The sequence below is a fragment of the Chanodichthys erythropterus genome, chromosome 5 (genome assembly GCF_024489055.1).
Source record: "Chanodichthys erythropterus isolate Z2021 chromosome 5, ASM2448905v1, whole genome shotgun sequence".
Taxonomy (NCBI): Eukaryota; Metazoa; Chordata; class Actinopteri; order Cypriniformes; family Xenocyprididae; genus Chanodichthys; species Chanodichthys erythropterus.
In genome coordinates this window covers 35737143-35750061 of record NC_090225.1, presented here as the reverse complement: position 1 = coordinate 35750061, position 12919 = coordinate 35737143, and the positions used below count along the sequence as shown (strand labels likewise).

The window sequence follows — 12919 nt, the reverse complement described above, 5'->3', positions numbered from 1 at the left end:
ACTAAAGCAACCACCAATCTCCATGATGGTGACCTCAAACGAAACATCTAAACTTCTGTTAATTCTCAGTAAGAGCTTCTGTAGACGTGTGACAGAAATAAAGTCAGTCTGTTTAGTAATAAGTGAAGCTGGTAATGCTGTTTGTTGTTTAAAAAGATCTTCAGATATTTTCAGTTCATCTAAGGCTGTGGCTGAAGAAAGTTAGTTTGTGTTTTTATTTCTCTTTCTTTCAGTGCTTGTTCATCATATGAATGATTGAAAAAATGTATCAGGAATATTATACAAACCTTCAAATAACATTCTACTAACATTAAGGAAACTGGACATTTTATGTTCTTGGAATTACAAATCAACATTCCTACAATGTTGAATTTTAAATCAAAATTAAGTTGAAAGAACGTTTGAGGAATATTATACCTTATAAAAACGTTCCTGTAACGCCAAGAAAACTGGACGTTTTAATGTTCCGAGAACCAACACCGCATATTTAGAGAATGTTCTTATAACAAAATTCTGACGTAACCTATAAGCACCCATATGCACGCTGCTTATATAGAAATGGATTTAGTCAGTTTGACCGCAAAAGATGTGGTATTTTGATGGGATGTCATGTATTTACGGCATTGTGTCATGAAATACATGCTCGGTTTTAATGTTATTTAAAGCTGGGGAAGAATTAAATGAACAACAAAACACAGCATTTTGTTCACGTTCCCCGTCTGTCACGTCACGTACCCCCAGGGGTATGCGTACCCCAGTTTGGGAACCACTGATCTAGTCTGATTGAATCTGAAATGATCTACCAGATGTCTTAACTTGACTGAAACACTTCATCTGTGACCAAATGAGCAGGACTTGGTGATCTGAGGCTATACAGTGGGCAGCCTGGATAGATGCTATGCTCTCTTATAGAAAGACTTGAGTGCTTGAGAGCAGGGTGCATTGTGCCTTGAACTAGAAAGAAATAAACTATGCACTGTATGCATATTAATAATTCAGCCTCACACAGCAAGGAGATGCACCGCTCACTGACTGTCTGATGTACACTAACATTCAAAAGTTTGGGGTCGGCAAGATTTTTTGTTTTTGAAAGATTTCTAGAGAAAGATTTCAGATAAAAACTGAAAAGTTTTTGTGTGTTTTGGCCATTCATTTACACAACAACAGCGTTTTGGGGACCTGAAAATGCAGGTTTCAAAGTGCATGTTTTTGAAAATGATACCATTATCATCTCTGTGTAAACTACAAAAATGTGAATTTGTGAAAACTGTGAAGTCATGCACATGTGTATTATACAGTGCCCTTCACAATTATTGGCACCCTTAGTAATTATGAGCAAAAGCAGCTGTGAAAATAAATCTGCATTGTTTATCCTTTTGATCTTTCATTCAAAAAATTCACAAAATTTTAACCTTTCATTTTAGGAAAATAATTGAAAGTGGGGGGAAACTTACATTATGAAATAAATGTTTTTCTCCAAGACACGTTGGCCACAATTATTGGCACCCTTTTATTCAAAACTTTTTGCAACCTCCTTTTGCCAAGATAACAGCTCTGAGTCTTCATCTATAATGCCTGATGAGTTTGGAGAACACCTGAGGAGAGATCAGAGACCATTCCTTCATGCAGAATCTCTCCAGATCCTTCAGATTCCAGCTCCATGTTGGTGCTTCTTCTCTTCAGTTCACTCCACTCATTTTCTTTAGGGTTCAGGTCAGAGGACTGAGATGGCCATGGCAGAAGCTTCATTTTGTGCTCAGTGACCCATTTTTGTGTTGGATTTGATGTTTGTTTTGGATCACTGTCCTGATGGAAGATCCAACCATGGCCCATTATTGGATTTCTAGCAGAAGCGGTTAGGTTTTGATTTTTTATCTCTTGGTATTTGATAGAATCCATGATACCATTTATCTGAACAAGATGTCCAGGACCTCTAGCAGAAAAATAGGCCCACAACATTAAAGATCCAGCAGTATATTTAACCGTGGGCATGGGGCACTTTTTATCCATGTGTGCACCAAAACCATCTGGTGGGTTTGCTGCCAAAAAGCTTTTTTTTAGTTTCATCTGACCATAGAAGCCGGTCCCGTTTGAAGTTCCAGTCTTGTCTGACAACTGAATATGCTGGAGATTGTTTCTGGATGAGAGCAGAGGATTTTTCTTGAAACCCTCCAGAACAACTTGTGGGGATGTAGGTGCTGTTTGATCTTTTTTTTTTAGGCTTTCTGAGACTCAAGACTCAACTAATCTCTGCAATTCTCCAGCTGTGATACTTGGAGAGTCTTTGTCCACTCAAACTTTCCTCCTCACTTCACATTAGGACGATTTAGACACACGTCCTCTTCCAGGCAGATTTGTAACATGTTTAGTTGATTGGAACTTCTTAATTATTGCCCTGATAGTGGAAATGGGGATTTTCAATGTTTTAGGTATTTTCTTACAGCAACTTTCTATTTTGTGAAGCTCAACAATCTTTTGCTGCACATCAGAACTATATTCTTTGGTTTTTCTCATTGTGATGAATGATTATGGGAATTTGGCCTTTGTGTTTCCTCATGTTTATATTCCTGTGGAACAGGAAGTCATGGCTGGACAATTTCATGCTCCTAGTCACCCTGGTGTGCTAAAAAGAAATTTAAATGTGAATGGGAATATACTTCAGAGATATTTTATTCATAAGAATTTCTAGGGGTGCCAATAATTGTGGCCAACGTGTATTGGAGAAAAACATTTATTTCATAATGTGAGTTTCCCCCCCACTTTCAACTGTTTTCCTTCAATGAAAGGTTAGAATTTTGTGAATTTTTTGAATGAAAGATCAAAAGGATAAACAATGCAGATTTATTTTCACATCCACCTTTGCTCATATTTACTAAGGGTGCCAATAATTGTGGAGAGCACTGTATGTTCAGTCTATAGGCACGTAGTTTTTCTATGTACATATATTTTAAAATATTATGGCAATGCTTACTGACAATCTTCAGTGTCACATGATCCTTTAGAAATCATTCTAATATGCAGATTTGGTGCTCAAGAAACATTTCTGATTATTATTAGTGTTAAAAACAGTTGTGCTGTCTATTTTTTTGTGGAAACCTTAAAATTTTTTACTTGAATAAATAGAAAGTTCAAAAGAACAATTTATTTGAACTAGAAATCTTTTGAATCTTTATAAATGTCACTTTTTTTTGATTAATTGAATTGTGTTAAGTCCTTGTTGAATAACAGTATTGATTTCATAGCTGACCTCAATATGTATATTGCACACAGAAGTGGTATAAAAATGATACAGATTAGCAGTTGTTATATTATCATGTTTGAATGCAGAATATAGCAATTGACTGTGTTTTGAGGGGTCAACCCACACAGCAAAAGGTATCGCGGCTTCCGGAATGTATCCGCGAAACGGACCCGTATCGGCGTCCACTTGCACGCAGTGACGGATCAGCAACGAAAGCGGATTGCGGACCCGCCGTGGCTCCGCACTGCATCTGCTCTACATCCGTGATTAAAACCTTACCTCCGCGGCGGGTCCGTTTGGGACCCTCAAATTGAAACAACTGTTACAGTAAAGGCGAGTGCGCGTCCGCGGATCCGTCATGGGTCCACTCAGGATCTGCTGATTGACAGTAGACCGCCCGGAGGCGGAGCTGATCCTCTGGGCGACGCCAAAACGAATGTGACAGTCACGCAGGTTAGGCGACTTGAATGCAGATCCGCCTAGGAGTCTCTTGCTGTGTGGGAATACTCCAATCATGAACATTTGCTTATCTTCTTGTCACACCTTGTTCATGGACACTTGCAGGGCATTTTGATGTCTCACTGGACATTGTATGGACCTGCTCAGTATTTGTGTCATAGTGTTGTTGGTGTTTTCTTGACCCTTCACCAGTTAAATGTCAGTCCTTTCATATTTCCCATCACATGCGTTGCTCTATTGACCTGTGCTTGGCTAAAGATGAGACTCATACAGCAGAGACAGGAAGGGTGAGAAACGAGGGATTTAGATGAGAAAAAGAGGTGGATGATGAAAGTTAGCTGGTAGAGATTGAATGAGATCAGGGACAGGGAGTAGAGACAAAGCAGGATGATACCCTCAGTAAAAGCACAGGGTTCATCACCCTTCAAAGCCAAGACGTGAAGGTTTGATGAAATCAGACCCCAGTTGAGGTGAGATGGAGTGGGCAGACCTCTGAGGAGATGGGTCATTCTGGAACCAAACCACATGGGGGAAAAAAGAGAGTCCAGCACATACAGAAACCGCTGATCTTTGTTAAGGGGGGACTTCCGTAAATTATGCTAAAAATGTTTTCCACTGCAGAAGCTGCATTCCCAACGGCTGCCAATGTGCTGCAGATTTGCTTCATTTCAAGCAGTTTAACCTTCTCTTTTTGCATTTTGCTTACTGCAGTTCTTGCATTTTTACAGAGACAATCTCTAGAAATAATTCTAATATGCTGATTTGGTTCTCAAGAAACATTTCTTATCATTGTCAATGTTGAAAACAGTTTAAAGGGTTCCCCTAAAAAATAAAATTATGTCTTTAATTACTCAGCCTCATGTCGTTCCACACCTTTAAGGCCTTCATTCATCTTTGGAACACAAATTAAGATATTTTTCATAAAATCCGATGGCTCAGTGAGGCCTTAATTGACAGCAAGATAATTAACTCTTTCAGATGCCCAGAAAATTACTAAAGACATATTTAGAACAGTTCGTGGTTAAACCTTAATGTTATGAAGCGACAAGAATACTTTTTGTGCACCAAAAAAACAAAATAGTGACTTTATTCAACCATATCTAGTGATGGGCGATTTTAAAACACTGTTTCATGAAGCTTCAAAGCTTTACGAATCTTTGTTTCAAATCAGTGGTTCGGAGCTTGTATCAAACTGCCAAAGTCACATGAACCATTGAAATTTCTAAATGTTTATGAAGTAACGAAGCCTCGTTTACTGAAATCACATGACTTTGGCAGTTGATACACGCTCCAAACCACTGATTCGAAAGAAAAGATTCGTAAAGTTTCGAAGCTTCATGAAACATTGTTTTGAAATCACCCATCAGTATATATTGTTTTTTTTTTTGTTGTTGTCGTTGTTGTTGTTGTTGTTTTTTCGCTTTATAACGAGTCACATGAACTGTTTTAATTATGTCTTTAGTACCTTTCTGGGCAATATAATTGTTAAATACTTAACAATTATACTATCCTATACTTTATTCTGGATTTTTAAGAGTAGTGTATTAATAAGTTATTGCAAACATATTTTGTATTAATGCATAGTGTGCTCTGTTTCAGATACTATTTTTAAATCATTCCTGGGCAGTAGTCAGTGTATATACTGCACAGTATGCAGTAAGTTTTATGCTAGAGTTCCATTTTGAACAGTTTCTTTCTCATTTCCTTTGGCAGGAATAGAGGTAATTAATGAGGTCACATATTTCACAATTAGAGCTGGGATATGGTTCGAAAGTCTTTTTCCTGTCTCCAGGCACAGATTAATCGGCCTAATGTCTGCTGGAGGGGGGATTATGGGTAGTTTTAAATGTCTCAGGTGGGCAAGAATTCTGATTTACCACACTCACGTATTTTACATTGAGTGCCTGTATTTACACTGCCATTTTAATGAAGCTTCCATCCCAAGGGAGATGCTTCTTATTATCATATCTGTTAGAGGCCATATTTGTCTGCATGAAATGCAGACTCACAGATTAATACAAGTGTCCCAAGAGTTTTGCTTTTAGCCCAGAAGAAAACTTCATTTTCCTCAGTGTATGCTCTATGATAGCTCAAGACTTAATGGAGATCTCAAAATGTTTTATTTATGCGCCAGCTTTGTTTCATGTTCCTCCTACAATTTTTGCGAAATAAAAGTATATAAATGAGACAATTTGTTGACATATACAAAAAGTATAGAGATACAGGTTACACTTTACAATAAGATTACATGTATTAGCATTAGATAGTTAACATAGAATTAACTATATAAAACAATCTTCTAAAGAATTTATTAATCTTAATGATCGTTAATTTCAAATTTACTAATGCATTATTGAACTAACAATGTTTTAACAGTTTTTAAATAATGTTAACAACAAATTATAAATACTGTAACAAATGTATTTCTCATTGTTACTTAATGTTAGATCATGCGTTAACTAACATTAACTAATAGGAACTTATTGTAAACGGGATATAAAAGTAATGTGGATAACAGATTGTTTGGTCTTTGAAGAATTTGATTAGAAACGTGTGAAACTAAAAATAAAATGATAATGACATTACATATTGAACTAATTTAGCCAATTTTGATTTCTTTGTCAACTATTCCTGTCTCCTTTTTTTTCTTTTTTTTTTTTAGAGCAAACTGAACCCTCTGAATGTGACTCCTCCCATTCGAGCCATAGACCAGGACAGAAACATCCAGCCGCCCTCAGACAGACCCGGAATCCTGTACTTCATACTAGTTGGTAGGTACTTCAGTGCAGATTTGCAAGTGCTGAAAGTAGACACATGGTTCATTCTATAATTTAGGGTACATTGCATGTCCATTGATGATAATTATACTTTTTCTAACAATTTTCTTCAGAGATATCATACTTTATCCATTAAGATAATGTATTATTGGAGATAAATGTAATTATTGGAGGTTTGCATAGTATTCTGATTTTGCATTTCACTGATTTTATTCATTTTCAGGAATTCCGAATAGTTTTTTTTTTTTTTTTTTTTTTTTTTGCAAGCGAGATTGGTAAATGCATGTTTACATTTAGTATAGAATTACAATAGCCATCATGTTTACACAAAACATCTCTGCACTAAGTTACAATTTCTCTAAACATGGGGACAAGAGAGATGTTAGTCAATAAATGGGAAAACAAAGTAACTTGCGTTACTTGTTTGATAAAGCAATTCAGATTTTGTTGTAAATTTAAAATGAATGTGTTACTTTACTAGTTACTAAAAAAAGTAATCTGATTACTACTTAAGTAACTTGTAATGCATGAACCCCAACACTGGTCCTTAGTGACCTTGCTGAGAATTTCACAAAAAATAAAATGCTCAGAAGTCTTTTAAAATAATCTCTGTACATATGGCAGAGTAGACTAAAAACAAATATGTAAGTCACTTAAAGTGTAGCACTTAATCAGTTTATGTATTTTGTCCATAACATAGTTGGCATAGCTTGGCAGCTAGCAGATAAATTCTTATAAAATACATATATAAACTGAAACCAATAGTTGTTTGATTGAGAAAGCATATTGTTTTTGTTTTTCGCTGATGTGAAATGTACTCTAAATTATAGAATGGCTCATATATGCACAACTGCATTCTAATGTTTCCATACATTTGAAATAGAAACTCAGTTCTTTAATTAATGTTTAAAGCGTTTAAATGTTACATGTTTTCCCCTTTAGAATTTAACATCTGTTGTTGTTGCTGTATCTTTAAAGACTCCAGACTAAAGAAATTGGGATGGGACATATAAAATTCCCCTTTTTATGTATCCAATAGCTTAGTAGTAGATAAAAACAAAAAAAGAATCAATAACAGCATGAGTCAGATAATAGCACAAGTTTTGTGTGTCTCTCTGTACTGCATTTCAGGTCAACCTTCTGCGTATCCAGAATTCTTCTCACTCAACAGAAGCACAGCTGAGCTGCGCCTGCTGAAGCCTGTGGACAGAGAGCTTTACCAGCGCTTCACTCTCGTCATTAAGGTCATTATATCATCATCAGGTTATCTGCTCTAGATGACTGTGAAGATAAGAGGGGTTCATTGAATGCCCTGCTCACTGTTTCCAAGAGGCTCTTATATTTGAGAGTCAATAAGAGTATCATTGTTTTTACAATATTACTGGAGGAATGTTTTACAACCAGAATAACACCAGGTATTATTGTTTGCAGTATCTTTCTGGCAATCTTCTCTTTATATTACAGCAATATCAGCAATTGAACACACTTTCTATATTTATTACTATATGTATACACACCATCACTATTGTTCATTTCAAAAACCTACAGTACGCAGGCAGAATTTTAAAGCATCACAGGCACTTTTATGATGCAGAAGCAGTTATAAAAGGTACACTGTATAATTGTTCTAAGATTATTGCCACATAAAGCCGCTTCACATATATATTTGTGTGGAGAAAGCAGGTACTGTGACACCTCACATAGAATGTGAAATACTCTACCATTGTACTTCATTCAATACCAAAAAAATATTAATAAAAGATACACTTCTAAGAGATAAAAACTCACAATTCTGATTTTATAACTCCCATTTGCGACTTTATATCTCACAATTCTGAAAAAATAAGTCAGTATTGTGACATATAAATTCAGATATAAAGTCAGAATTGTGAAAAAAAAATCAGATTTGCAAGTTTAAATCGTTCAATTCTGATCACCGATCTCTGTGTGCAAGTGAACTGTGTGTGTGCGTGTGTGTGTGTGTGCGTGTGTGTGTGTGTGCGTGTGTGTGTGTGTGTGTGTGTGTGTGTGTGTGTGTGTGTGTGTGCGCGTGTGCTTCAATTAAATTGAATGGTAGTATAGTTCCATCTAATTAAAAAGTGATATTTTTACCCATGTGCTACAGTATATATTTTTATGCGTCTTAGAGTATCACATCATTATCTTAGCAAATTCTTCAAAATTATCTTGAAATTAATTAGCTAGTCCCATGAGCTTCATGTGATGAACGTTATCTGAATGCCACACAGAGTTTCTGCCTATCTAGAGCACCCCAAATCACTTACTTGAGATTCAGTTTAGGATGCAGGCAGCCTTTGTAGGTGGTAGACAGTGAGGCAGCTCACTTGCTTTTGGAATATAGCTTTGTATATTTAATTACATTAAACGTGCTGTATCTTCTAATTTAATTCAAAGAGAGAGAGCAAAAGAGAGAAATAGAAACGAGGAAGCGAACGCTAGTGTGAAATTATTCTGCTCTGTCATAGATTTGGGTAGAACAACAGTGTAACAGCAGGGGTAATTTAAATGTTTCCTCTGTGAAACCATGCATGACTGTGTTTGCTGTTATGATTTTGTCGTTTCATAATAACAAAGAAAGATATGCTATTCTCAGTTCGCTTCGAGCTTACTGAAATTTGAGACCAAATAACAAACAAAACATTGCTGCTGTCAACATTGTCAGATGTGTGTATGTGTGTGTATTTCAAGTGTGTGAAGTGTCTATTGAGTTACAGAGCTGCTGTCTTTCATGGCTTCTTAATGAAATCAGTAATGGACAGGATTCATAATCGAAATGAAGATATTCAGAGAGCTGTATCCGCACATTCCTTTTCAATAAACAAAGACCAATTTTGTGCCGTTTTGGGTCCATGAATTTTGGACCGTATCTTAACTGCTGGACTTTAATTAGAAATGAATGAAGATGAATTAAAATCCTTTTGATGAATTTTAATTTGAATTTGAAAAAAATTTTACTTGGTAGGCTGCACACTTTATAACCATGTATCTAGCTTAACTACAGTAGCTATACTGAAAAGAGGCTTTATAAAGTATAAAAAAAATGTTAATTGCAAAAATATATTTTTTATATTATATTTTATATTAATCAATTTATCAATTAATCACGATTAAGTGCATCTAACAAAATATTTTATTTACATAATATACATGTATGTGTATATATATATATATATATATATATGTATATATATATATATATATATATATATATATATAATATATAAAAACACAAACTTTTATGTTAGATGCAATTAAACGATTTAACATCACTATTCTCTATCTATTTAAATGTATCTTTTCTGGTAACAGGCTTGTATTTCTTGGACATTTATCATCGTAATAATGTTTCTTTTCCATTTATACCTTTTTTTTCTTCTTTTTCTTGGTAATCAACATGGTATGTATACCATGGTATTCTTTGAAGTATAGCCATCATTGTACCTTAATGTTTATACAGCTTGGAAAATAACAACCTTAAGCTTTTCTTTGTAGATAATTTCACTATGACAGTTTAGCACTGTATGTTTGTTTGTGAACAGGCCGAGCAGGATAACGGTCACCCTCTTCCTGCATATGCTGAACTGCAGATTGAAATTCTTGACGAGAACAACCAGGCACCATATTTTCAGCGGCCCTCATACCAGGGCTTCATCAGTGAGTCAGCCTCGGTTGGCACCACCATCTCAGGGAGCTCCAACCTCACGGCTCCGCTGGGTATCATAGCACTGGACAATGACATAGAAGAGGTAAGATGTTCTTATGAAAAGAGCCAGAACATTTTCATAATGAATGCTGCTTCACTCCTGTCTTGGGAGTGCACAGATGTAAAAAATCACAGATGGTTTCAGTGTTTCCATATGTTTATATTGTAGCTGCTGCCAGGAGCCATACCAGTAGGTACCAGAGTGATGTGATGTGTTCCCTTTTATCTTTTCTTTCATTTTGTTTCTATTTTCTTTCTTTTTCTCATGTACTTTGTTTTTCCTGTTAAAATGTATGGAATATTTCAATGTACAGATTTATATATTTATTTTAGGACTGTCAAGCGATTTAAAATTTTAATTGAAACGCAAAATTTTAATTTTAATTGCGCCAAACGCGACACAAGTGTTTTTTGCTAGTGTCAGCCCGACGCAGTTATCATTTTCACGTCCTGCGCCTCGTTGTTTAAATAGCAAATGCGTTTGCACCCATCTGTTCGCCTATGGGCGTGCTGGTCTGAAAATGAGGTATGTTCAGGTGCATTGACCAACTGAAACCTGGTCTAAAGTCAATGGCGCAATATTTGTTTTGTTATTTAAAAAGCACGTTAGTAATGTGCGCCTATATGCAAGTGCACAACACGTGTACACTCTGCTTATTACACACACAGGGACGCGAAGCAGCACACAAACATGCAAAATATTAAAAATAAAAGGATTACAATCCAAAAGATTATTATTGTGTACATAAAGATAAAAACACTTTGGTGGAATCCAGCTTTTCCTGTAGATGGTCTGCTCACGCGCTTTAACCTTGAGCAGACCCATTTCCTCACTAGAGAGCAGTTTTTCTGCTTGCAAATTCCGTTATGTAAATAGCAAATCCGCCATGGCGCAAGTGCAACTGGCTTTTAAAGGGAAGGGGAGATGAGACTCTGATCGGTTTATTGCACGTTACGCCTAAAACACACCCATTACTCATTAAGGGAATAGGGATAACCCTTTTAGACCATGCACCGGGCACCCCTACCATTTTTCCCATCCTTAAACTAGCAAAAGTGCATTCTGACACTTGTGCCGTGCGCTTTAGACCATGTGCTTAGATCGTTAAAATAGGGCCCTATGAATGTGTCAGGAAAAAAAAAAAAAAAGTAGAATTACAGTTCAGAATGATGTATTACTCTTATCTGTATGACAGACATTTTTTAAGTAAAAAAAAATGAAAGCAGAGGCCAGCGCCTCTATGTCGTGCAGTAAAGTGCTTTATACTTTAGCTGCCTTCCACACTCCACACAAACATTTGAATATGAATATTAAATGCTTGGATTTTCTGCCCAACATACTGTAATTACCACAAAGATCCACCTGTCCCTCACAGACTGCGTGACTTTGCCACTTCCTTTTTTTCCTTTTTTGCCTCTTCTAGTCGACTAATGGTTTGTCGACTATAGCGGCCAGCCCTGTTTATTACAGCTCATTATGAAATGTAAGATGACCTATGTAGGTTTGGGGCAGGGTGGGTGCTTACAATGCATTAATAATGTTAACATTTTTATTTTTTTCTATAACTAAATAATAAAATGAACGTGTTAACTCGACAGCCCTAATATATTTATATTTTGTTTGACAAATGCAGGGTTCTTTCCTTTGTTGCTGTGTTTCCTGTTGATAAAGAAAGTTGTGACATTATATATTGAACAGTTTGTCTCTCTCTTTTTTTTTCTTTTTTTTTTTTAGCCAATAGGCTTTAATTTATGTCACAGCTATGAGCCATTATTTACTACACAGTCAAAATAGGTGGTAATAGAGCAGACAACCTCATTCCAGATAGTATTTGATTGGATGCAAGATGAGTAGCCATGCATATATTTGTATATCTCTCTGTCTCTTTATCTCTCAATCACTGAATTAATCAAAGATAGAACTATGAGATCAGTTCAGTCAATAGACAAACACCTTGTATTGATATATGATCAATCAAGTGGTCTATATATGAAAAAATCAGTGGCTGTATACATTGTGCATGTACTTCATTTTCCTTCTAAATTTATACATTAGATCTTAACATGAATTCTCTGAACTTTCAAACAAGCAATTCAATCTGTTGTATTTCTGAAGAGGTTCTTGCATGTCGTAATGAATGAGGTAGTTGAGTGACTCTTTGGCGTGGCGGCATGAGGCTTGTCATGTTCATGTTAATGTGAGTAATGCTGAATTCACCTCTCATTTTTGTTTTTTGAAGACAAAAGATCCTCAGTTGAAGATCACTCTGAATGACTACACCTCCATCTTCACCATCACGTCTGCTGGCATCACACGTTACATCACCCTGCTAAAACCAGTGGACCGAGAGAGACAGACGAATTACACTTTAACGGTACGAAACATTTAAATGGAAACCTCCCATTGGCTTCTGTTTGTTTTATTTTCAACTAATTATAATCCCTTCTATACTAACCCAAACCCTTTAGACATTTTTAGAGAGTGAATCGCTCAAACATATTGCATTTCATCCCAAAATCAAAAGGAAAGAAAGGAACAGAATTTTGGATAAAGAATATAAAGCACAATAAATAATTTTTCATTGTAGCATTATTTTTATGACAATTAAGGACATTTTCTCGCTCATATTAATTCCTATTATTCTCAGCAGTGATTCTTGTTTCTGTATCACAGACATTTTTATGTATATTAGAGTAAAGATTAGAGTTTTTTATTAT

At 35.8% G+C, this 12919-nt stretch overlaps 1 protein-coding gene across 1 annotated transcript in view; it reads left to right on the top strand.

Moving 5' to 3' along the window:
* pcdh15a (protocadherin-related 15a) overlaps positions 1 to 12919 on the top strand; it is a 280344-nt gene that overhangs the window by 143400 nt on the left and 124025 nt on the right. The window contains exons 9-12 of the mRNA XM_067385538.1: positions 6363 to 6471; positions 7609 to 7721; positions 10038 to 10244; positions 12442 to 12576. Of these exons, the coding sequence (XP_067241639.1) occupies positions 6363 to 6471; positions 7609 to 7721; positions 10038 to 10244; positions 12442 to 12576 (564 nt within the window). The remainder of the gene's footprint in view (positions 1 to 6362; positions 6472 to 7608; positions 7722 to 10037; positions 10245 to 12441; positions 12577 to 12919) is intronic.